Raw genomic sequence first — 25,879 nt, forward strand, 5'->3', positions numbered from 1 at the left:
TTGGTGGACTAAGTTCTCGGATATTATTTAGAAATTTACTATTTCAAAAAAGAATTTTGTTACAGTTTGTCACACACAAAAGTGGAGAGATATTATTTTAAAATTATAAAAGATATTTAAGATTAGACTCCGAATAGCACATATAATAACTTCTATTATAACTTTTTCCCTGACTTATAATTTGTTTCCCTGTGATCTCAACTTGAACTTGATGCTCATCACCAGTTTCCAACATGAGATAAGATAATACTCTTTTACTCTGTTCTCGATAGGACACTGTTAATAGGTTTCCATTGGTCAATGCACTTAAAGTCAGGTCCTTCTCCAGTGATTGCAGTGCTATAGACTCATGAGATTTGTCCGTTGGAAGTATCTCTGTGGTGACGGTGGGTCTTTCACGAGAAGGGCTATTCTTTTCCAAGCGCCTTGAATCATCTTAAAGCACATGAAGTTTTTTGTCACATTCACGACTCTCGTTATCAATGAATTTGAGTCGATGGTACTCAGAATGTTTGATGGGTAAGGGGATAAGTTCAAATGGTGTCAATTTATAGGGCTTTGCCATTCTCTTTAGAGAAAACTGTTTACAAGTCCTGCAATTATCGGTAGTAAAAGTGTGAAAAAGCTACCGCCCGCCTGAAGGAGCCGTTTTCTTTTAAATTTTTTTCCCTTGTTTTTAAAAGCCCACGCGCAGAATGTGGAACGATTTTTCGTTGTCTGTTTCCTAAAACCTTCTGGCAGTTGAACATTGCCCTCGGTTAAATTTAAAAAAAGTTCAGATATTAGATAAATGAAATCATTGTCAAACCCTTGTTTGAGTATAGCCTTCCTAAGCAATGGTTTTAAAGTGCTTAAAACGGAAAACAGATGCCGTTGTTCATATAGTTTCTTCAGCGTCATAATGGCGACTAATAGTCTTTTCTACTGTTCACCGGAAGATATACTGTAATTTCATTGTTGAAAATGTCGGTGACTACACGAAGATCCTCGGGCGTGCTCAGATTAAGATCCAACAAAATGTAACCGTAATGCTTGCTAGTCGCCTGAGTTTACGCTGACAACAGACCTTTCGGGGCGCCGGGGTATATCTGCTTTTTTAGAGTTATGAGCGAGCTATAATCACGAACGACTCGATAGATAATATAGACGGTGCAATTCAAAGCAAGGGTTCGCATACATTTGCTCTGATGAAACAGATTGTGTAGAACTAGGGTAATGGAAATGTGTTCATGATGGGAGCGAACGGTGAACAGTTGTAGCATTTCCTGTGAGAACTGTTCAATGGATTCAGCCAAATCATCAATGATTAACCACGAGTTCGATTCAATACTTTTGAAAACATCAAGTCCTCGTAGGAATAGTATTGGTAGGGTGGTGGCAATAGCTTTTATTTTATCATAGGACTCCTGCAAAATACTATAGAAATAGTAGATTTTTTTCGGCTTTTCCAAAAACATTTTATTGTACTTTTGAATTATTCTAGTTAAAAGTGTTGTTTTCCCCGACATTGACGGTCCACACAGAAACGATCTGAAGGGTGTTTTAAATTGATACATGCTGCTGCTGTTGGGGGCAACAGTCGGACTGCAACTAACTGTAAATCATATGTGCTCAATGAATAAGTAATAATTTTCCCCATAGATCTATCTATTCAAGAACAACAACAAAAAAAAACAATATTTCATGGCAGCATTTATTTCGACACTGCATGAAAACAAATATTTGTGCAGTCAACATGCACAACGATAAAATAATAACACTCGTTCAACAAGAACAGTTGTGAAAATCTCTCCGGTTGCAAAAATTAAAACTCTATTTGCATTCAACATTAACAGCACATTTAAATTATAAAAAATTATAAATACTAAATTTTTTTCTTTAAAAACAACTTTTTTAAAATAAAAAAAAAACACTTTTTTGTCCTGGATCATCCAACCTTTTCTGTAAAACACTTTTTTTTGTCAACTTAAACAATTTTCTATACAATAACACTTTTTTTATACAACAGAAAAAAAACACACACGGGAACAGTAGCACAGTTGAACATTATGAATTTAAAGGTGTGTGGGTTCCCCTCCCCGACCGCGGGCCGAAGGCCGGCCGGCGCGGGCGGGACCCCCCCCCGGGCGGCCGCGGGAGGACCCCTCCCGGGGCTCCCGCGGCCGCCCGGGGGGGGGGGTCCCGCCCGCGGTCGGCCGGCCTTCGGCCCCGCGGTCCGGGGAGGGGATCCCACACCTTTAAATTCATAATGTTCAACTGTGCTACTAGTTCCCGTGTGTGTGTGTGTCTGTATTTCTTGTTTTACAGAAAGTGTTATTGTATAGAAAAGTGTGTTTAAGTTGACAAAAAAAAGTGTTGTACAGAAAAATGTTGTTGATGATGGACAAAAAGTGTTTTTTTTTTATTGTACATAAAGTATTGTACAGAAAAGTGTTTTTAAAGACAATAAGTGCTTATTTATAAAGTGTTATCGTTGCTGTTCATGTTGACTGCAAATAGAGTTTTCATGTTGACCGGAGAAATTTTGTCAACTGTTCTTGTTGAACAAGTGTTATTATTTTTATCGTTGTGCATGTTGACTGAACAAATATTTGTTTTCATGCAGTGTCGAAATAAATGCTGCCATGAAATATTGTTTTTTTTGTTGTTCTTGAATAAATAGATCTATGGGGAAAATTATTACTTATTCATTGAGCACATATGATTTACAGTTAGTTACATTCCGGCTGTTGCCCCCAACAGCAGCATGTATCAATTTAAAACACCCTTCAGATCATTTCTGTGTGGACCCTGAATGTCGGGGAAAACAACGCTTTTAACTAAAACAATTCAAAATTGCGATAAAATGTTTTTGGAAAAGCTGAAAAAATCTACTATTGCTATAGTATTTGGCAGAAGTCCTATGATAAAATAAAAGTTATTGCCACAACCATACCAATACGATTCATACGAGGACTTGATGTTTTCAATAGTATTGAATCGAACTCGTGGCTGATTATTGATGATTTGGCTGAATCCATTGAACAGTTCTCACAGGAAATGCTACAATTGTTCACTGTTCGCTCCCATCATGAACAGATTTCCGTTACCCTCGTTCTACACAATCTGTTTCATCAGAGCAAATGTATGCGAACCCTTGCTTTGAATTGCACCGTCTATATTATCTATAGAGTCGTGCGGTATTAGATATAACGCCTAAAAAAAAAAAAGCCGATATAACCCCGCGCCCCTAAATTTCTGTTGTCAGCGTACACTCAGGCGACTAGCAAGCCCTACGTTTACATTTTGTTGGATCTTAATCAGAGCACGCCCGAGGATCTACGTTTAGTCACCGACATTTACAATAACTAAATTACAGTTGATCTTGCAGTGAACAGTAGACAAGATTATTAGTTTCCATTATGACGCTGATTAAACTGTATGAACAACGGCATATGTTTTTTATTTTAAGCACTTCAAAACCCTTGCGTAGGACTTCTATACTGACAACCAGTTTTGACAATGATTTCATTAATGTAATTTATGAACTTTTTTTAAATTTAACCGTGGTAAATACTAAACTGTAATATGTTTTTATAAAAAATAAAAAGAAAAGTTGTACCAGCGTACGCGCATTGGCTTGTAAAAACAAGGGGAAAAATATTAAGAGAAAACGGCTCCTTCAAGCGGGCGGTAGCTTTTTTCACACTTTTACTACCGATAATTGCAGGACTTGTAAACAGTTTTCTCTAAAGAGAATGGCAAAGCCCTATAAATTGACATCTTTAGAACTTGTCCTTTCAGCCGTCGAACATTTTGAGGACAATCTAGCCAATTTCATTAGCGACAAGAATATTGCCGATGACAAAAACTTATTTTACTTCAAGATCCATTGCGAGATGCTGAAACGAACAGACAATATCTTGAGCGACCCGCCATCGCCGTCACCACAGATCCCTCTAAACAGGAAACATCTCCTCAAGATTCTGCAGCAGAATCAAAGGAGAAGGAATTGAATTCGATCGTATTGAAAATTAGAACCTCTTGCCAGTGACCTATCGAGAACAGAGTAAAAGAGTATTATCCTATCTCATGATGGAAACTCTTGGTCAACATCAGTTTCAAGTCGAGAGCACAGTGAAACAAATTATAATACAGGGAAAAAGTTATAATCTAGTTGATTTAATTTGTGATATGTTGACGAATCGTAAAGGACTCTTATCCTTTGACAATAATCTATACACCTTTCTGTGTGCAATAAACTTTCCCAAAAGTCTTATTGGCAATAAGCAAATTCTAAAGAAACTAAGAGAATATAGTCCTCCGACAACGACACCATTTAAAAAAGAAGAAGATTCAATATTTGAAGATACTATCAGCAGCAGCAATGATTTTACAACACCTGTGGCTGCTAGTCAAAAGCGAAGACGAATTGATTCGCCCGCCAGTGTGCAAAAGGGGAGTGGACATTACACTACATGTTTACGTTCAAAATGGATGAAGTTTTGAAAGGTGTCTATGAAAATATTGGCGAAGCGGGAAGTTTAAGTTACTCCAAAACACTTTCCAAAGCTGTGTCCGACACCACCAAATTGAAAAATGCAAAAGAGTATCTAGAGAATGAGTCAAGTTACACGCTACATCGGAATCACAGGCTTCGCAGCAAACACTATCGACAAACTAAAGCCTTTTTCCCTCTGCATATAATGCAAATGGATCTTTTAACTTTGGACACACTACAACGGCGTCACAATGTCCCCTACAAATATATTCTAGTGGAAATCAGTGTCTTTAGTCGCTATGCCTATGCCATTCCACTGCGGTCAAAGAGAGGTGTTGAAGTTGCTAGGTCCATTGAAAGTATTCTAGAACAGGATTCGTATAGAAAAATTCAATCGGATCGTGGCAGTGAATTTGTTAATCCCCATGTGCAAAAGGTTCTTTTGAAATATAATACTACACTTTATCATAGTCACAGTCCCAATAAAGGCTGCATTGGCTGAACGATTAATAAGAACGATTCGTCTATTAATTTCAAGATATTCCACTTTGAAAAATACATCGGCTCTTATTCATGGTTTAGATAAAATCATGCAGATATACAACCATCAACCACATCGATCTCTGTCCAGCTCTAGTCCTCGGGATGTTCACTACAATGAAAATACATTTGACGCTTTTCTAAAGCAATACTCCAAGGGTGAAAAGGAGAAAAAGAAGAAGAAATTCAATGTTGGTGATACTGTTCCAATTAATAGAACCACCAATATTTTTGAAAAAGGGAATTATTTATGGAGCACTGAAGTTTTTAAAGTGTCACAAATTCAGGACACCGTGCCCATAACATATTGACTGTGAAACACTAAGGATGATGAGATTCTCGGCTGTTCTTATGAATATGAACTTCAAAAAGTTAGAAACACTAGGGAAATTTATCAAATTGAAAAGATATTAAAGAGTCGTACACGCCATGGTAAGAAACAGTTGCTTGTTCGCTGGCGAGGATACAACTCAGATTTTGATTCTTGGGTCAGTGCTGAAGATATTAACAATGCCCAATGATTTCTATGTGACTTTCATGTCCAATGTTTCTGATCCTATCTACAATGATCTGAATAGAACAAGTGATTTTTGGACGAAACTCTCCCCCACTATCGAATTCGAAGACAATAGAAAGTATGAAGTGGCTTTCGTCGACTGTATTCTCAATAATACTTACGACATCCTGAGAAAAGATCGTAAATATGGTATAAAAATCATACCCTATGATTAGCCGCCACCACCAGGGAAACAAGAACAAATTCAAAAAATCAATTGAATGAATTATCCATACATTGAACTACCCTACGAGGAACTCACCTGCATGAATGATTTATGTCGCACTATCAATAAAAGAATTTCCGCTCGTAAAAAAGGTGCTTTTCATTTCAACTATTCAAAGGAGGAGGGCAAGATCTACATTAGTTCACCTATTGCCAGTGAAAAGGTTATTCTCAACGATAATCTAAAGGATGTTCTTGGCTTTAAGCTCAATATAATCAATGGTAAAAGTGCGGGAAACACTAATTTCATTTTTGCTGAATACCCACCTGCATTCACCACGGCCACTTGTATATTTCTCTATGCTTTATTTTTGGAAACATCTCGAGTTGGTAAATCAAATGTTCCCCTCCTACGAGTTCTTGAACGAAAAACCAATCAAGAACATATTCAACACTACAATATAAAGCATCTTCAGTATATCCCCGTAAACACTTAATATTTGTAACTCTGTCAGTTAACACTAAGAACCGAATTGGGTGATCCAATAGCAATTTCAAAAGGTTTGGATGTGATTACATGCCATTTTCGACCCATCGTTCAAATGCAAGATTTCTAATAAAAAAGTGGTATTCACTTGTCCTGATATTGACTGATATGTTAATACTCTTGGCCCAAGACAACAGGGCAATGGAATGGACTATTACAAGGGTCAATGTCTGGCTACGGTCTTGGCAGTTGGTTTGCTAAGCTGTTTCGCTCTTCACTACCACTGGCTAGAAAATATCTTGTACCGGCTGCGACAGATTTTGCATCCTCTACACTATACGATTGGGGCTCTGGCAAGGATTTAAAAAAAGTGCTTCGGAAAATCTTAGGTCCAGTGCGCGAACCCTTGGCGAGAGATTAAAACAAAATGGTAAAGGCTTAAAAAGGTCAAGAAACAACGCATCCCTCATCAGTCTCTGCTCAGGACGGAAACGAAAGACACCCCTTTTGTCAAAGAAAAGAAGGAAAAAGCCGACACGTAGTGTAAACAGAAGCCCCAGGAAGAATAGAATTGTCAGATCGAAACTAGATTTCTTCTCCTAAAATGTCCTACCTACCGCATAAAGATTCTCAACCTTCAATCACCGCCTCATTGAATCTATTCAATGCTGAAAATGTTGATGTGAGTGTCAAGCATGGATACTATGAACAATTTTATCCTCAAAAGCCCCTCTCCTATAATATTCACTTTCAAATTTATTCTAAAGAAGACTAATTTGTGGACATGTCTCCGAAATTTATATATTTGCAAATGAAAGTCCGGAAATCCGATAATGCACTGCCAATTCGGGGTGATGGGATATCCTATGAAAATTGTATATTAAATAATTTATTTCGTCAAATTAGTGTCTACATCAATGGCACGCTGGTGAGCACAAGCAGCAATCTCTCCAACTATACAAGCTATATGCAATTCATGTTGATAACACAAAGGTCGTATAAGGAAATGAGAGGCATCTACATTGGATATGAATATGTTAATAATACTGATAGTACAGATGCACTAAAAAATGCTGCAACTAGTGAATTATATCAAGTTGGAAAAATATATCATTAAATATTTAATATACCCCAATAGATTCCGCCCAGTATTAAAGTGGATATAAAACTAACGCTTTCACCCTCCAATTTTATATTGAGAAAAGAACTTGCTGTCAATCTTGATGTAAGTCTCTCCCTCACTTCAGCAATACTTCATGTACGAAAACAACAGGTCAAGAGTTCTGTTGCTTTGGCCATGGAAAAACTGAAAGCCAATGGAAATAATATTAAACTATTTGTTCCTCATACAATCACCAAGCAGCGTCATATTGCAATGGGGTCACGCACCTTCACCGATTCATCCTTGATCACGGGTGAAATCCACTCGAAATTGGCTTTGGCATTTGTAAATAGCGCCAGTGCAATAGGATTAAGGACAGAATGCCCACATAATTTAAAGATGATTGGACTTTCATGTCTTGTATGCAAAGTAAACGTTTTCCCACTCTATAATCTATCTTTTGATAAATCCTATAGAACATTGTACGAGTTGACCATGCAAACCCTAGATCATGACTCTCAACTATTTGAAAATGGTATAACCGAAGATATGTTTGCTAAAACACATGGAATCATTGTACTGGATTTGTAGGGTACACAGGATATGAGTATAGCACGTACAGGGAGTGTGCTCTTAGAGTGTACATTTGCCGACCCTTTGGCTGAGAGTATTACCCTAATCTCACTAAATCAATATGAAACCTATTGGGAAATCACGCCCGACGGCAGTGTTCTACTAGACCTAGCGCCATGAACACCAGTCAAATAATCAATGTATTTAATATGGACCCCTACATGTCTCAGTACAAATCCTATTGTCTGCCCTCGGACTTTCTTGGAAAAATTCAACGTGTCAACAATACCTTGATTATTGTTAATAGCAGTCCGTAGACTGTGCTGACGGGTCATTGGCTATGCATCTTTCAAACAATGAAAACGATTGAATTTGTTGATCCTCTTGGTCTACCCTATACATTCTACACACCTCACATCAGTAACTATATTGAGAGCAGTCGGACAACTATTATTAAAAATCGTAAGAGAGTACAGGATCTAATGACTAAAATCTGTGGCTTCTATGCACTACTATATTTTGTGTTCCGATGTCGTGGCTATACTTACCAGCAGTTTCTCCACATTTATGTTGAAAATCCACGTCTGAATGACTTTCTAGTGGAAAATATCCTCTCAGACCTATATAGTATTGATTTCAGTGCCCTAAGAGTAAAGTGCTTAAAAAATGTTTGTGAATTTGTTTATTAATAAAATGCATATATATATATATACAACAATGTCTTTAAATCTACACTTTAGATTTCTTCATCTTCGATGTATAGGCAACTGTCGTGAACCACTAATGCTGATAAATCATTTGGATTCACTGTATATTGATCTTGATTGACTGTAAAGTCAGGGTCACATTTTCTACAGTACAATGTAACTTCACTCTTGTCATATCTCTTTGCATAGTCACTAATACTATTTACTTTCATATTATCAAATTCACGAGTGGCAATCTGTCTATTTGAAGCGATTTAACAAAGAGTATTTTCAAGTGATGAATGAACGTACATCACTGACAAATAAATACAACTTGGCCTATAGTCATAATTGGCGTTCACGGCAAAGAGATAACGTCAAAACCAGATAGTATTGTTAACCTAACAGATAAATTGTAAGCCTTATTCCCCTTCCCAGAATAATTTAAATCCGCGACGATACCAATCTCGTAGAAATAAACTAAAATCTCGTTTGGGATTCTTTCCAATCATAGCGGGGTAAGTATTCTCCCACTGATGACATTTATCATAATGGCACTAGTATCACAGGTGTACTCTAGGGTGTGAGTCACACAACTCTTCAAGACATTAATTAAATCATTTAATTTGTAACGCATAGCATCTATGTAATTTACAATTATTAAATAATCTACACTTTTAAATATAGTAATCTATGATTGTACAATGATCACATTGAGTCCAACTGCAAAGAGTGTACATGCACAATGGACATATATAGAACATTTTTCGGTTTCCGATGTCAACTCACTCACAGCTAAAACGAAACTGATCCTCTTCGTTCGATAAATTCAACGAGATGGAAGTGATGGGAGAGAGGAGTAGCTCTGTGACGTTACCTCTTTCGAATGATGGGGGAGCCATCTACATTGAATCCATTGGCAATGTTTTCAAAAGTATATCCACAATATGATTCTGCTTTGTTCCAATTAATATATCAATAAATTGACTATATGCATTTGAGTCACATCGTAAAAGTTTCATACAATAGTCCAATGGGGGAGAATCACTCCTCATTATATTGTCAAGTGTTCCCCGACAAGAGAATATCCTGTGTTTAAGAGATAACTCGAGAAAATCATCATCCAAAATCAAATGTTTTTCCATAAACACTAGATTTGATCTAATTCTATCTTTCTCAAATTTATTCATTTTTCAATCCTTTCACTCCAACTGCTGACTCTAGACTGACCCTGATTCGTTAGCCCTAACCAGAAAAGAAAGAGAACATTTTCGATTTCGAAACAATTTTATTGAATAATTACAACAACAACATCAATAATACATAGCATGTACAATTAGCGAGACTGTTTATTGTCTTCAATATGTTTCACCAATGCACTTAAAGCACATTGAAGTCTATTCACATGTGCTATATCAACTTTAGCGGCGAAACATAATTGATCCTCCATTTTAAATTTGCTCAAGGATATCACATATCTTACATATACTGCATCTCATTCCAGTCAAAGACGTGATCCTTTCGTGATTTCCACCGCAATACTTGGTGCTCTTGTACTATTATCATCAACTCCACTATCAACTTCTAATAGGGTAAACATTCCACTCATCGCCATTGTCAACACACACACAAATATATATCCAAAATGAGTAAAGTCAAACTGTTCTTCTTCTTCTCACTCCTTTTAATTCAATTCACAGACTAATAGAACTATCGAAAAAAGCCATTCATTATAGTCCCTCCCCCAATAATTTTTAACCAACTCGCTGATTGGCTGTGAAGGGGGATGTAACCGACTCGCTGATTGGCTGAGAAGGAAACTCATGATCTAACTGTTTCTTGTTATCGAATCAATAAAATTCCCCATCGATGATGCAATCAAGTTTTTGAAAATTCACTTCCCATTCGAGTCCTAGATCAATAACAATGTTCCCGTTAGAACTCAATGCGCATGTGCAACCTTCGCCCCTCGAGTTATTACACATAGAAACAACAAATATATCGATCTTGGGAAAAGAGGTCATTGAGCGATTACGTAATCTTTCTCCCTAGGGACTCTATGACCATATTGTTTCATAATTCCCCACGCTCGTGAATCAATAATTCCCCCATCGATTATGTAAATCACCCCTCATGCCATTCGCACGTGACCAAACAACAACAGATCGATTGACCTTGACACACCCACATTAGACTCGATCGATAATCCTTGAATAAATTATGTCCCGTCAGCATTAAACTAAATTGTAGATGGCAGCACGGTGTTCGTACGGGGCTGGTACCCCCTCCTCTACTCACTACGCTAGTGAAAAAATTTAATTTTGCTAACGCGTATCGATTAACTACATAAGCATTCCTAAAGGCATCCTAAATTAACATAAAAAAAGGAAAAAAGAAAAAAATATAAATATTCCTAAAAACATCCTAGACTAATTAAAATAAAAATAATAAAAAAAGACAATCACCTACTCCCAAACAGCCCAAGGGTAACAACCACCATCTAAATACCAAGGCCGTATCCAGAGGGGGAGGGGGTTACCCGGTTTGAACCCCCCCCCCCCCCGAAATGTTTGTTTGACTCGTAAAAACGTAACAAAATGAACATAAACAAATTTTGTGTGCGTTTTTTGAGGTTTTTTTGTGTAACCACCCCCCACCCCTAAAAAAATAAATTAGTAACCCCCCCCCACCCCCCACCCCCGAACAAAAATCCTGGATGCGCTTCTGCTAAATACTACTCCATCGAAACCCGCCACTTCCACCCATTCCTCCCTCCAGTCCTATAACTCACTCACAGCCGCCGCCCCTCCCACAAACAAACAAGAACTATAACTAATTCCCTAAGAAATAGTCATTTAATCTATTTTTAAACTGTAGGAGGTGCTCAGCCGCCCTAACACTCACAGGAAGCGAATTCTATACAGAAGGGCCAAGATACTTATAGGTAAAATAAGATCTCACACTATTTTCAATAAGTGTCATAAGCCAAACCCTGATTCAATTCAATTTATAACATCAATAACAATAAAGATCCTACAAGAGAACATGTTAAGGACCATAACAACAACAACAAAAAATTTAAAGTGACACTGAAATCGGACAAAAAAAACAAACAAAAAAACATGGTTAATTAAAGCAAAATAGTTAATAGTTGAAAGATTAAATTATATTGTCAAGTTTTATTACATTATTGTACAGCGTGCGAAAACTTGTGGCTAGCTCAACATTGGAGGGTATTTTGTTCCATTGAATAATAGATTTGTAAATGGGAGGTAGCTGGGCAGCACTAGAAACACATTTAGGGATTAGCCTATAAAGGCTCTATTGGATGAACGGAGACTCTTTGCAGGGTGATATCAATCCACTTTTTTGCCTTACTACGGTTATTCTTAACTAAATTCTTTTCGCCCTGTTTTACCAAGTAAATAGACTGACATGCAGTATCATACTCAACAATGGAACATTTCCCCGTCACTTGCCTTCGCAGTTAGTCGCAAGCATTATAAAACGTACAGTGCATGTCTCTGTTGACTATGAAAGGAAATAAAAAGCTTATTGTCCGAATAGTGGAATTGTGCTTATTTTCTTAATAATTGCTCAATGAAAGGAAATAATAGCATTAAAGTGTAACTTTGCCACGTGACCATAAGGTGAGGGTCAGGTTAATAAACGTCAACGCCGCTTCATTTCAAATGATGGATAGGAGTATTATACGGTTAGTCCAAAATCTGTATTGTAATACTTGCTCCCTGGATTTATAGAAGCAGGTTTCATCTCCTTTGAAACTGATTTTTTTTTCTTTTTTTATTTAGGAAATTCATGCTTGTTATTGTTTTAATTATATTCTACAGTTTCGTTGATCGCATTATCTTCAAGGGTGAGGTTCGGTCAGATTGAATCCAAAGCTGTAGATTGAATCTAAAGCCTGGCAGCCCACAGTATCTTTTGATTTATATTACTACTTAACCATATACAAATTATGTCTTCTAAGTTCAGAGTGCAAAAGCGTATTTTAGTCTGGATTTGAGACAAAAATCATATAGCCCCTCCCTCTCCCCTGACACTAAGCATGATTTTCCTTTACCCCGCTCACCCTTTTCTTCACCCAAGAGTACCTGAAAGTTGTATCTTCATTGGCAAAGCCGTTCCCAAGTTAGTACAGACATGGCATTTTTATGAACTGGATACACGTAAAGTCTTCTATTTTAGCTCTTCCCCTCCTTTGGTCGAAATTTAAATTTCTCTTCAACTCCCTCGCCTCATCTTCAATGCTCCCTCAAAGTTTTGACTTGATCTCTTACGTCACTCCCAAGATAGACTATTATAGATAATTTGGAAAATCAAGTACACAAAGCTTCTTTTGAAGTACTTGTATATGCGTGTAGTTTCTGGGGTATCCTCTTGGGAGACACTAGGAGTCTCGGCACAGCGAACAATCCGTAAGAGCTTGCTTGAAATAAAACTTATTGGAAATAAACGTTTTTGAATAAGTTTAACCTAGTACCAATTAAAAAAAAAAGTTTGCATCTCGCTTCGCTCGGAGTGTCCAACTTATATTGCAGTGCCCTAAACTTTAGGCGACACCTGATCTTTTAATAATTTTACAGGGTTTAAGTTTTAAGCGAAATCAAGTTTTTAAGTTTTTTTGTTATGGTAAAGGTTTAGCGGTAAATTTGTCGAAGTTTCAATTAATTCGCTTGCTGAAAGATGAATATACAATTCCATTTACCATCCAACGCTGTTTCCAAATATAATAATTGCCACCGTGTAGTTGTGCCCCACCCCTTTTTTTGAGTCCCTCCTAGTATTTTATGATGGCATAGTCCTGACAAATTACATAACCACGTATTTGTAAGCATTTTCTTTCAAATGACCTTTTAAATAATTCTCTACGATGTTCCAGCGCCCTGTTAATCGTTAGTAAAAAAGAAAAAAGCAGACTTAAAGGACTCTTTTTCAGAATTCCTATAATTTTTTGCACAATAAACTTCAATTATTAAGATGAAGCCAAATAATATCCAAGGTTCCTAAATCAGCATTGACGGCAAATTTTTCTTACGAGATTTTTTTTTTCTAAAACATTTTTAAGCTTTTGGTAGGAAGGCGTCAGGGCATCGACACACCAGGACAACTATCGTCAGGACATCGACAAAATCCGTCATAACATGGACAAAAAATCCGTCAGAACATCGATACGTCAGGACATCAACACGTCAGGACATCGACAGTCACAATCGCTACCCGTCAGAATGTCAACAGTCATAACATCGACACGTCAGTTCATCGACAGTCACAATCGCTACCTGTCAGAACGTTGACAGTCATAACATCAACACGTCATAACATCAATTTTTGTTCATAATGAAAATCCGCCAGAACCTCTAACCGTCAGAACGTCGACAGTCATAACGTCGACACGTCATAATATCTAAAAAATTTTCATAACATAAAAAAAAATTTAATTTTATTTTTGGGGGGTTTAGGGGGGAAAGGTACCTAGGTTAGGTTACTTATTTAATATATGCTATGCTTTACCCCCGCCCTCCTGATGTGCAAATATGTAACCGAAATTTGTTTCTAAACTATTATATACTTATTACTATTATATAAACTTATAAATTTTTTTACGTAATGAAAATCTGTCAGAACCACTAACCGTCAGAACGTCGACAGCCCTAACATGGACACGTCACAACATCTAATTTTTTTTTTTTAGATGTTATGACGTGTCAATGTTATGACTGTCGACGTTCTCACGGATAGTGATTGTGACTGTCGAGGAACTGACGTGTCGATGTTATGGCTGTCGACGTTCTGACGAGTAGCGATTGTGACTGTCGATTTCCTGACGTGCCGATGTTCTGACGGATTTTCCTTGTCGATGAAATGACGTTTAGTGCTTGTGACGGTTAGATGAAATGGTAGCACCCCCTTTTGGTTACCATGGACCGGGTTTGGCTGTGTACTAGCTTACAGCTACCGCTACAAACATGAAACTAAGTGTATTCGGACCCTGGGCACGAAAATCTTTTTTAAATTTTAAGTACAAGACAACAGGATTAATTGTTGATTTTTAGAAGGAGGAGGGGGTAGAAGTCTTCCATTAACACATCATAAAATAAAATACTTATATAAGAATTAACCAACGAAAAATACCATTTCATTCGAGTCAACTTTTATCACTTCTGGCAACACGGCCTAAATTACACTTTCTAGTTATACTGTTGACATAAGGTGGGTTCATCTGAACAGGATTTATTTGATTAAGGGTTGAGTCGAACAGGGTTGGGTAAACGGGGGTTGAGTAGCATGGGGGTTGAGTTTAATGGAGGTTGACCTAAACGGGGCTGAGCTAGACGGGGAATAAGTTAAATCAGTTTAGTTTTATGGGATTGAGGTAAACAAGAGTTCACGCCAGATATCAAAACAGTTAAAGTTGTACAACCTTCATAAAAATAAACACTGAGAAAAAAAAACATAGAAAAAAGACAAAATAAAGGAAAATTAAACAAAGAGAAAGAAAATAACATCAAAGAAAACAGCGTCGTTCAACCATCCCTCAACTATGTACAAAAGACAAATCAAAACCATTGAATCAATCTTATTGATAAAATAGTAATAGCATCTGTTTAAGTAGCATCCCTAAACAACCAACAAAACACAAGAAAATCATCCGAGTAAACATTGTCAATATTTAACATAATAAATAAATACAATGGTTTCACGGGTCGAAAACCACCCCCAGAAATTTGGAAAAAAATTCCCCAGCTATTAGCTCTCTTGGTAAACCATGCTACAATAATCATTCCATACGAAAAAAAAATAGTCAAATCTGGAACAAATTGCAGAACAAAAGATTTTATGCCAAAATGTTCAGAAAAATCTGGAGATAAACACACTAAATGTTTGCAAAAATCTAACACTGTAAAATACCCTAAAATCACACTTAAAGAGCCAAATTCAGCCCCAAGATAATAAAAAAAAGAGATTTAGCTTTGGATTTGAATAAGTGTTTGATGGTTTTTTTTTACTGTGTATTCTGAAGAAAAACATCAGCCTTGAAAGTGCTTTATACTACAGTTTCACACACACAAAAAAACGAAAAAAAACATGAAAACCAAATGTCACAGGAAAATGCACCACAATGTATTTTTCTTCAAAGATGTTTTTAAACGTCGTTCGAATAGCATGGTAAACTGTAATTCCCTTCTATTCAAGCAGTAGCGCAAGTAGTAAGATCAGCCTCTGATTGTTCGCTTTGCTGGTAAAAAATTATTCTTTCTTAACTGAACGCGGCATAGAAGATGTAAAGTGAATCTAACGGCCAGAGATCCCTTATGTTCTTTTCTGATGAGTGCAGTCGTCGGTCAGAGCTATAACTGTCAAAGCAAAATCTGCATTTTTGAAATGCTGCCTCGATTGAGCCACATAGCTTTCACAAATTGCCGCATAAAATAGCGTTAATTGACATTGTACCTTGTGCAGCAGCCATCCTCCTTCAATAACTTAGTGGTGAGGAGGACTAGGGGACACTGGGTCAAAATTAGAGCATCCTTTACAGATGGAGTTGCAAGAGATACCTTGTCGAGACTTCTCATAACGTCAAACGCTAATAGAAAATGGGTTTTCAAATGAATGTTTTCTGATGCGTAAAAATAACACTATGTTTTCTTAGCGCAACTTCAAGCGCTGGAACATAATATGTTTCCCGGCTCCCTGCTCAAGTTTGGGCCGCCTATGAAGTTTTGGCTTCGTGAACTTGAGATCGTAATATCTTTCATGCCTAAATTTTGTGTAATTCAACAGGTAAAATAACGTATAAAATGACATTCTCTAAAACATTTTTGAAGAATAGTAGATGTCCGGGCCTTTCCACGGGAAATTTGACCTTTGTGCGTTTTTTTGGCGAAAGTTGAGTTCGGCTATATTACGTATATTAAATACGTAGCCTAACCTAACCTAGGTACCTCCCCCTCCCCTTAAACCCCAAAAAACAACAGTTTAAATATCGTATACGCAATGAAAACCACGCAATGCATTCCGTTAGTCTATTGCGGTGTCTTGAATTAACCCGTTAAAACGGTTTTTTCGTGACTGGTTTCCTTGTAAAGGCCCATATAATGGGAAAGTACCCACTTTTAGAAGCAAATAAACAAATTCCAGATATGACTAGAACTTACGTCTCAGCATTTTTTTCAAAATTTACTAAGCACATTTTAAATTTATCAAGAGAGATGATCTCTACAAAACCAATTTTTTAATATATTTAGTCCTTACTCTCACCCAAAGCCAAATTTTTCCCCAAAGAAAGATTAGTCGAGTCTTCATGATTAGCATTGACTCATAGATGATAGCTATTCAAGCAAATGGTACATGAAATCGGCCCCAAGAGGATGTTATGTATGCATAACAATCTGTTGTTACAAATAAGCCACCAAGGTACAGAAGGGGAATATTAATGAGCAAAAACATAAATAATGACGCTTGAAGTGTTGATATTATGTTGATTTGTGTATTTCCGCACCGGCAAAAACTGATTACCTTTATTCTTGTCATAGCGGGCCAATTGACCTAGAGGGCCATTTATTATGGATTATGGCCCAGAATTTGTTTGTTAAATGTATTTGTGAGCGTTTTTAATAAAAGTGTAAAGTATTAATAAAACCGATTAGAAATAAAACCGACCTGAGGTCAGTCATTGAACTGAAACACCCAAATAATTTTATTATGAAATGTTATTTAAATTCAACCATACTTTGCCCCCAGCCCCCTAATGTCCCAAGGATTTGCCATGTGTCACTCTTGTTTTTACTGTGTACCCATAAATTGAATCAATGATGGCAAAATTCAGAAAGAGACGAACGCATGAAATATATAATTTGGGCTAAATACTTCCACACAAGGGAGAGAGAGAGAGGGGGGGGGTAGAGAATAGAAGAAGTGCCTTCAAAACGTGATAAAAAAAATTACATAGCATATAATAAGAATGATTTTATTCATATGTCTCCTTCTAAATAGCCCCAGTTCTTGGCTAAGACCAAGAATAATGGTTTTAATGCCAATTCAGAAAAAAAATAAATATAAATATAGGCTTCGGCATTACCTGGTCTATTAATGAATTTCCAGGGAAGTGAAAATTATATTTCGAAACAATGCTGAATCAGGAATCAAATACAACTAGTCTTTTGTTACCACAATGCTTATTTCATATTTGGAATCTGGGTTGAAGATCACCATGCTGTCTAAGGCATAGCCGCATCTTTGAGCAATAGCCTAGGCCTTGTTGTTTGTAAGACATAGGCTAAATTAGATACAAACTAAAGAAATATACCTTTGGATTCCCAACTTAATTTCCTTTTCAAACATAATAGACCTAATCACTGCTGTTGCTAGCCTGACCTATGTATATTTATCGTTTTTCTTATATGAGGGGGGGGCCTTCAATAGCCCACTCTTCACGCTAAGTTCTTTAAGACTTTTAAAAAGTATTGAGTAAAAAGTAACCCCGCTAATGTACAAAATAATTTTGTTCCTTTTAAGTTTTAATGTTGCTCTTTACTTTCAGTTGAAAAGACTTTTTTTAATGTATTTTCCGATCGTTTTTCAAATAATGCCGGGAAATTAAACTTCTCTCCATAGAAAATTCCCTCCCATACTGAAAATTCCTCAAAGTAAAGCTCTTTTCACGTAAAATAACCCCCACTCACCCACCTGTACAATACCCCCGGTACAATTTCATCCTCGCTGAAAATCCTCTAGGAGATTTCTCGTGGATGTTTTCAAGTAATGTCGGAAAACCCCCCTCCTTGGAAAAGTTTTCCTGGAATGCCACCACCCACAGTGTATTATTTTATGTCAAAATTTAAGTCATAACTCTTGATTTTTTCCGAAAAAAAGTAAATAAATTGATTTTGAATTGCCCTCCAGCCTTTTTGGTGACTTAGAAAGGACACTAGAACTTTTTATTTCCTTCGAATGAGCCCTCTACCGATGTTCTAGGACCAAGGGTTTGCTACGATTCCCCTTGAATTACCCTAGTTGCATAACTTACAGCTCTTTTCCCAGGGACTATGGAGGGTCATATCATCATCAAGAGCATAGTTATTGAACCTTTGAACTATGCTGAAAAAAGGCTGCCTCAAAATTTTGGTCGGACAACTTTCGGGGAGGAGGTTTGAAGGGAGTAGGGACGTAATCTACCCCCTCATATTTTTGGTAGCTTAAAAAGAGCATTATAACTTTTAATTTTCGTTTGAATGAGCCCTCTGCTGGTCTTCTAGGACCAATACAATCACCGCTTGGGGGAAGAAAAAAAAACAAATAAAAAATAAATACACATCTGTGATCCAGAAAATTCCACATTTTTGTAGATAGAAGCTTGAAACCACCACAGTGGGGTTCACTCATATGCTGAATTTTGTGGCGTGATTTACACTAAGATTCCTCGACTTTTAGGGGGTTTCCACAGTTCGTTACCACGAACTGTTTGATCAGTAGTTAATCAACCTCTTTTTCTGTGACCTCGCAATATACATATTTCAAATGCTTTTTTTAAGTTTTTCGTTATCAGTATGCCATTTCGTAATAAAATTTGCTTCAAACCTTTCTTTAACAAACCTTTTTTCTTTAAACCTTCTTTAACCTTTCTAAACCTTTCTTTCAACCTGCATTTTCTAATGACAATGATAATTATTTATGAAATTAAATATTAAAAAAAACATTTTTTTTCAACTGAAAGTGAGGAGCAACATTAAAACTTAAAACAAACAGAATATATTACGTATATGAAGTGGATTGCTCCTCCTCAACACCTTTCTCGTTACGCTATTAACCTTAATAACTTCACAAGTAAAATTGAGACGGAAAAGAGAAAGCAAGACATATAAAAAGAATTTTTAAAATTTTCTAGCAAATTCATCCAGATTATTATTTCCCATGACAAGTTCAAGCCCTGGAAACTTCCCTCCCGATGGAAAATTACCCTTGGAAAAACCCCCAAAAGAAAATTTGTCCCCCCCCCCGAAAATGCACACATACTTCCCAATAACAAATACTATGCGTAAACAATGGGAAAATTTTATAACTTAAAGACCTTTCCCTGGGGCTGTGGGGGGGGGGGTCATGTTATATTCAAACACATAGTTATTGGGCCTTTCAACCATGATGAAAAAAATCACCATTTCAAAATTTTGATTGGATGATTTTGGGAAAAAAGGGACGGGGAGGGGACCTAGTTGCCCTCCAATCCTTTTGATCACTTAAAAAGGGCACTTGAACTTTTAATTTCCGTTAGAACGAGCCCTCTCATGATTTCTAGGACCAATGGGTCGATACCATCACTCCTGGGGGAAAAAAACAACAACAAACAAATAAACACGCATCCGTGCTCTTTCTTCTGGCAACAACAAAAAAAAAAAAAAATTGAAAATTCCACAATCTTGCATATAAGAGTTTGAAACCTTAACAGTAGGGTTTTCTGATACGCAGAATCTGTTGATGCTATCAAACAGTTCGTGGTAACGAACTGTAAGTAAGGAGTGACCCGGCTCAATGGTAACCGAAACTGTAGAAAACGGAATTTTGATACCAATAGATACATCAAAAGAATCAGATTTTAATGCTGATTTCAAATATATAAGTTTCAAGTTTAGTCCTACCTATCAAAAGTTACGCGCCTGAGAAAATTTTGCTGATTTTCGAAAAAAGGGAGAAAGACCCCCTAAAAGTTATAGCACCTTAATGAAAATCACACCATCATATTCAGCATATCAGAGAACCCTACTGCAGAGGTTTCCAGTACTTATCTTCAAAAATGTGGAATTTTGTATTTTTTACCAGAAGAAAGATCACGCATGAATGTTTGTTTGTTTTTTTTCCCAGGGGTAATTGCATCAACCCAGTGATCCTAGAGTGTCATGAGAGGACTCATTCAAACAAAAATTAAAAGTATTAGTGGCCTTTTTAAGTCACCAAAAGAAATGGAGGGCAACTAGGCCCCCGCTCATTTTTTCCCAAAGTCACCCGATGAAAATTTTGAGATAGCCATTTGGTTCAGCATGGTCGACAATATGATAAATATGTCTTTTAGGATGACTTACTCCCCCGGAGTCCTCGGGGGGTGGACTGAATGTTTTCAACTTTACCCAATGTTAACATGTTGATTTGGTTATTGGGAAGCATACAGACGTTTTCAGGGGGGATTTTTTCTGGTAGGGGGGGAGGGGGGGGGGAGGTTCGAGGGTTACGTAGGAGGATCTTTCAATGAAGGAAGTTTTCATGGGGGAAGGGACATTCCTATGAAGGGGGCGCCGGATTTCCCAGCATTATTTAAAAAAAGATCAGAAATTAAATATAAAAAAACAGGTTTTTTAACGGAAAGTAAGGAGCAACATCAAAACTTAAAACGACAGAAAACATTACGTATATGATTGGGTTCACCCCCAAGTCAATAACTCACTCTTTAAGCCAAAGATTATTTAGTACTTTCATAAGAGCTATTTATTCTAATTAACGGCATTTGTGATTAAGGGGTCATTTTTAAAGAATTGGAACAAAATTCGAACTTTAGCTTAAAGAGCAAGGTATTGACTAGGGGGCGAACCCACTAATATACGCATTAAAAATATATGAATATAGAAGTTCGTTACGTTAGTTAATTCGTAAATTATGTATATTTATTACTAATAAAAAAGTTCGTAAATAAAATTAAACAGCTTTCGAGAAAGCCATTTAACCAAATAAAAGTAAAATTAATATCCAAATTTTGTTTTAATTATTCATGTACGGTGAGCCAAAATTAAAACCTGCATCAATTCAAAAACGTTCAAAAATTAAATAAAGAAAAACAAGTTTTTTTAACTGAAAGTAAGGAACGACGTTAAAACTTAAAACGAACAGAAATTATTCCGTGCATGAAAGGAGCTGTCCCCTCCTCAATGCCTCGCTCTTTACGCTAAAGTTTGACTTTCTCACAACTTTTTTTAAACAATGAAAAACTTTAGCGTAAAGAGCGAGGCGTTGAGGAGGGGACAGCCCCCTTTCATGCACGGAATAATTTCTGTTCGTTTTAAGTTTTAACGTCGTTCCTTGCTTTCAGTTTAAAAAAAAACTTGTTTTTTTTATTTTTTTCATTAAGATTCTATGAATTTTAGAGGATGTTTCCCCCTTTTTACGAAAATCAGACAAATTTTCGGGAAAATCAGGAAAAGCGAAAGCAAGACATACAAAAAGAATTTTGTTTAAGGATTCTGGCAAATTTCCCAGTATATAATTTCCCTTGACAAGTTCATCCCCTGGAAATTTCCCGCCCCAGGGAAAATTCCTCCGTGGAAAAACCCTCAAAAGAAAATTCATCTCTTTATGGTCAAATCTTTTTGGTAACTTAAAAAGGGCATTTCTTCTGGCAAAAAATACAAAATTCCACATTTCTGCAGATAGGAGCGTGAAACCTCTACAGTATCGTTTTTTGATACGCTGAATTTGATGGTGTGAGTTTCAATAAAGTTCTTCGACTTTTAGGGGGTGTTTCCCCCTTTTTTTAAATTCAGGCAAATGTTCTTTGCTAGGGGGCTGACTTTTGTCAAATTGAGTTGTGCATGGGTTGAATTTTATCGGCTGGAGTCTTAATGAATTTTGCCCTGTTGAATCTTATAAGTTGTCTTTTTCATGTGCCCAGTGAAATAAATGCACCTTACCCGAACTCTCGGCTCAGTTAAGTTTGTCCACAACGCAATTTCTTCTCTGGTGCTCATATCTGGATATCTGTTTCTTGAAAATGTAGCTTCGAGTTCCTAAAACAAAAGTATATAACTTATCACTCTTTATGACTTCAAGCCATTAAAGAAATAATAAAAAAGGTTTCCCTACGAGAAGTAAATAGCGACTTCAAAACAAGCACCACCGAACATGAACAGTCAAATTTAAAACGAACATAAATAACTTTGAATGAAGAAATCAAGCCGAAAACGAACACAAATTACAGTAAACAAAACTAAACTTGATATGGACAGAATTGTTAGAAATAAAAGTGGGACTGTTATTTTCCCCAAACTTCCTAAGACATTTCATTTATGCTTCACTGAAAGCTACTTATAGCTTCAAATTTTACCAATGGACATTTCTGAAACGTTTCTATCGCTATAAGTCTTCTTTACTTTTGGAAAGTTAGGCATAAAAAAAGAAACGTTGGTGAAACTTAGCATCTTCTTAAAATACAAAGATATTCAAAAATAACTGAATAATTACTGTTGGGAAAATTAGTATCGTGCACTAATTTTGAAACTAAATTGATTGTCACAAATAAATTTGATATCATTTTTTTACAGGGGACGGGGTGAGGCCTTTTTTACTTTGATTTGATTTTTTTTAAGATGTAATAATGATGATAGTAGTAATGGGTTGGATTATACAAAAGCATTTAGACACATAACAACATAGCACAGGTTGCAAACAAAAATTAAACAAAATCGTTAGAACAATTCATTAGCCAGAATGTTAAAAAGTGTCAATCTAGCCTTTCAAGGGGATGACAAATTCTATTACATAGCTAAAGAAGTGTAAAGCAATATAAGTAAAAGCTATTCAATGTAATTAGGAAAAGTTCTCGTTTTTAGTATCACTCCAGCCCTAAAAAGCCTTAAGGGAAGATAACTCCAATCTTATATCCATGGTCAAGTCAGTTCACTTTGGGCTTGATTTCTTTATTCATTTTAATTTCTGTTCGATTTAAACTTGACTTATCATATGGATTTATTTCTCCTCGTACTAAGTACTCAAGGTCTGGTACGATGCATTCATTTCAATTCTAGCCCATAATACAGCACAAGAACTTTTAATGTTCGGTCGAATTAGCCTCTTTAAAGTTTCTCTCTACAACCATTCTAAAATTATATTAAAAAAATCCATTCTAACCATCCATTCTAAAATTATATAAAAAAATATCTTAAGTTAACAAAAATAATTAGCTTCTCTTGCAAAGAAAATATCTCAAATTATCCCAATGTTTTTTTTGTTGTTGTTGTTGTTAGTTAGTCGTTACTATAGTCATTGTTAGTCTTAAACACATCTCCAGGCAAGATTTGAGCTTGCGTATCAGCCTAAATAGTTTTGGGCAATTTAGCCGAAATTAATAGTATTTAGTAATAAAATAAAATGTATAGCTGGTACCGAAGTGATATAAATAAAAATAATCAAGTAAAGCATAAAAATTAGTAATTACGTGATATTCGATTTAATGTAAGACATTTCTTTCTTTACAGTGGTTTTTGCTGCTGTTTCTTGCTTTTAATAAAAACCCTTCTTAATCAACCTGCACAGCTTATACAACATTACCCACTTGTGGAGCCAAAAGCACTAAATAATTCTTAAAGGTAAAACTTTAATAAGGCCAAAACTAAAAAAAGAGGCGAAACATTTTAGAATAATTTGCACTTGTAGATTATATCTAACCCACCGCTATACACGAAAGAAGTCAAGTTTGGTTAATGCTAATGAAATAAAATAAAATAGGATGAAAATATAATAGTTTAGAAACAAATTTGGGTTATATATTTGCACAGTAGGGGGGGGGGGTGAAGGGTAAAGCATAGCATATATTAAATGCGTAACCTAACCTAACCTAGGTACCCCCCCCCCGAAACCCCCAAAAAACAACATTTTAGATATTGTAAACGCAATAAGTAATCACGCTTTGCCATTCATTTATCTTGCAAATACCCGTTTGTCTGGTCTTCCTTATACAGTGTATAGAGCTGGGTTAGATATAATGCACCAGTACCGAATAATTTTATAATGACCAGCGTATGATTATTTTTATTATTATTATTATAGTTAGTAATAGTCTTAGTTTATAAACGCATATTCGCCATATTCGAGTGCCCAGTGTGGTAAGTGATGTTAAAAAAAATACCTGAAGTTGCTGTGATGTAAAGTGTGTTCTTTGACGTCTTTGACGTTTCTTGCGAGAATCTTTGTCATCATCGGATGTCGTTGTTGGACAGTTAACTTCGGAAGACGGCTTCTCTTTTGTATTAACTGGGCAATGCTTACTGGTGTCATTTGTTGGTTGTTCTACATAAGAAAGAAATTAGGTTAATAAATTGCTTATGTACTCGAACATTTGGTTGTATGATATTGTCTAATTGAAGATTAATTCGATTATTCCCATGCTGAGTGATGAACGCAAAAGTCTGTTTTGGGTGTGGAGCACAGTTTATAGAATTAGCAGTATGATCATACCCTATAATAACAACCCATTATAAAAACCCGGACCAAGGTGCGAGTGCTCCAGAGAACGTTTTTGCAGATATAAACATAAGCGGCATTAGATCTTTTCACGGGTAGACAAGTCAGATTTCTCTTGGACACGAAACAAGTGGAAACCCGCTATTGCGAATAATGCACTTTGTAACCATTTCTCATTGATTGACGGAAACAGACTAACCCGCTAATGTAGAAATAAGTGGCAGGAGCTTTTTGTTCGTACCGAGAATGAAGACCAGAAATGATCTGCGATAAACTTACTGGATAATTCTATAAACTGTGGTGTGGAGAGAGCGGGCTTCAAAAACAGTGGCAAAAATAGGAAATTTGTATAAAGATTACAAATAACACAGGAAGGGTGGCAACAAATTTGATGTTTCGGGGAGAAGACAACTGGTTCATCCCATTTCTGGGTCAGTGCCTTGTTTGTTACTTATTATTATTACTTTAACGATTTCAATCCATAAAGTTTGAGCTTGTTTTAAATTCCTCATTGCATTTAGCTACTCATAACTACTTCTACTATTCTTTCACTATAATTTGCATTTATAGAACCAGCCTATGAATATTACTGTTTTAAAGCAGGATTTCCACACTTTTAAACTAAAACTCCCTATTTTTTCGGTGAAAAGCTACAATCAAACGAAAAGTAATGTGTTAACGAAACATTTGTGAAACTCGTACACCACCGGTCGCTGCAAAAGCTACCGAGTCGAGAACAGTCAATCACAATTATTGTTTTGCCGGACTGTGCATCCATCCAATTATTTAATGGTTTGTAAATGCCACATTCTATGATAGTCCATAAGTTTAATGCTGTTTTCCTTGCAGAAGATTACGAGAATAGTAAAGGGTGGCTAGTTGTAGCAGTGCTATTTTCTAAAGAATGTCAATAGCGAATCTGATAAAGGAAACAGTAACGCCATGGACCCTGTTTTAATTCCCTTTTAACTCACGATTTTGGTGAGTTTTGAAAAGAGAATATAAATAGTTTAAAAAGAAAATGCAACACTTTAAGTGCTTGATTAAA

General features: G+C 36.3%; 1 protein-coding gene across 1 annotated transcript in view; it reads right to left on the bottom strand.

The window, feature by feature from the left end:
- Positions 1-25,879, bottom strand: part of LOC148955255 (pituitary homeobox x-like) — a 74,375-nt gene that overhangs the window by 26,729 nt on the left and 21,767 nt on the right. Inside the window, exons 2-3 of the mRNA XM_089108126.1 lie at positions 24,497-24,657; positions 22,284-22,379 (exon numbers count right to left, since the gene is read on the bottom strand). Of these exons, the coding sequence (XP_088964252.1) occupies positions 22,284-22,379; positions 24,497-24,657 (257 nt within the window). The remainder of the gene's footprint in view (positions 1-22,283; positions 22,380-24,496; positions 24,658-25,879) is intronic.

This window comes from Artemia sp. Qi Xiang Cuo, chromosome 2 (genome assembly GCF_049724085.1).
Source record: "Artemia sp. Qi Xiang Cuo chromosome 2, ASM4972408v1, whole genome shotgun sequence".
Classification (NCBI taxonomy): Eukaryota; Metazoa; Arthropoda; class Branchiopoda; order Anostraca; family Artemiidae; genus Artemia; species Artemia sp. Qi Xiang Cuo.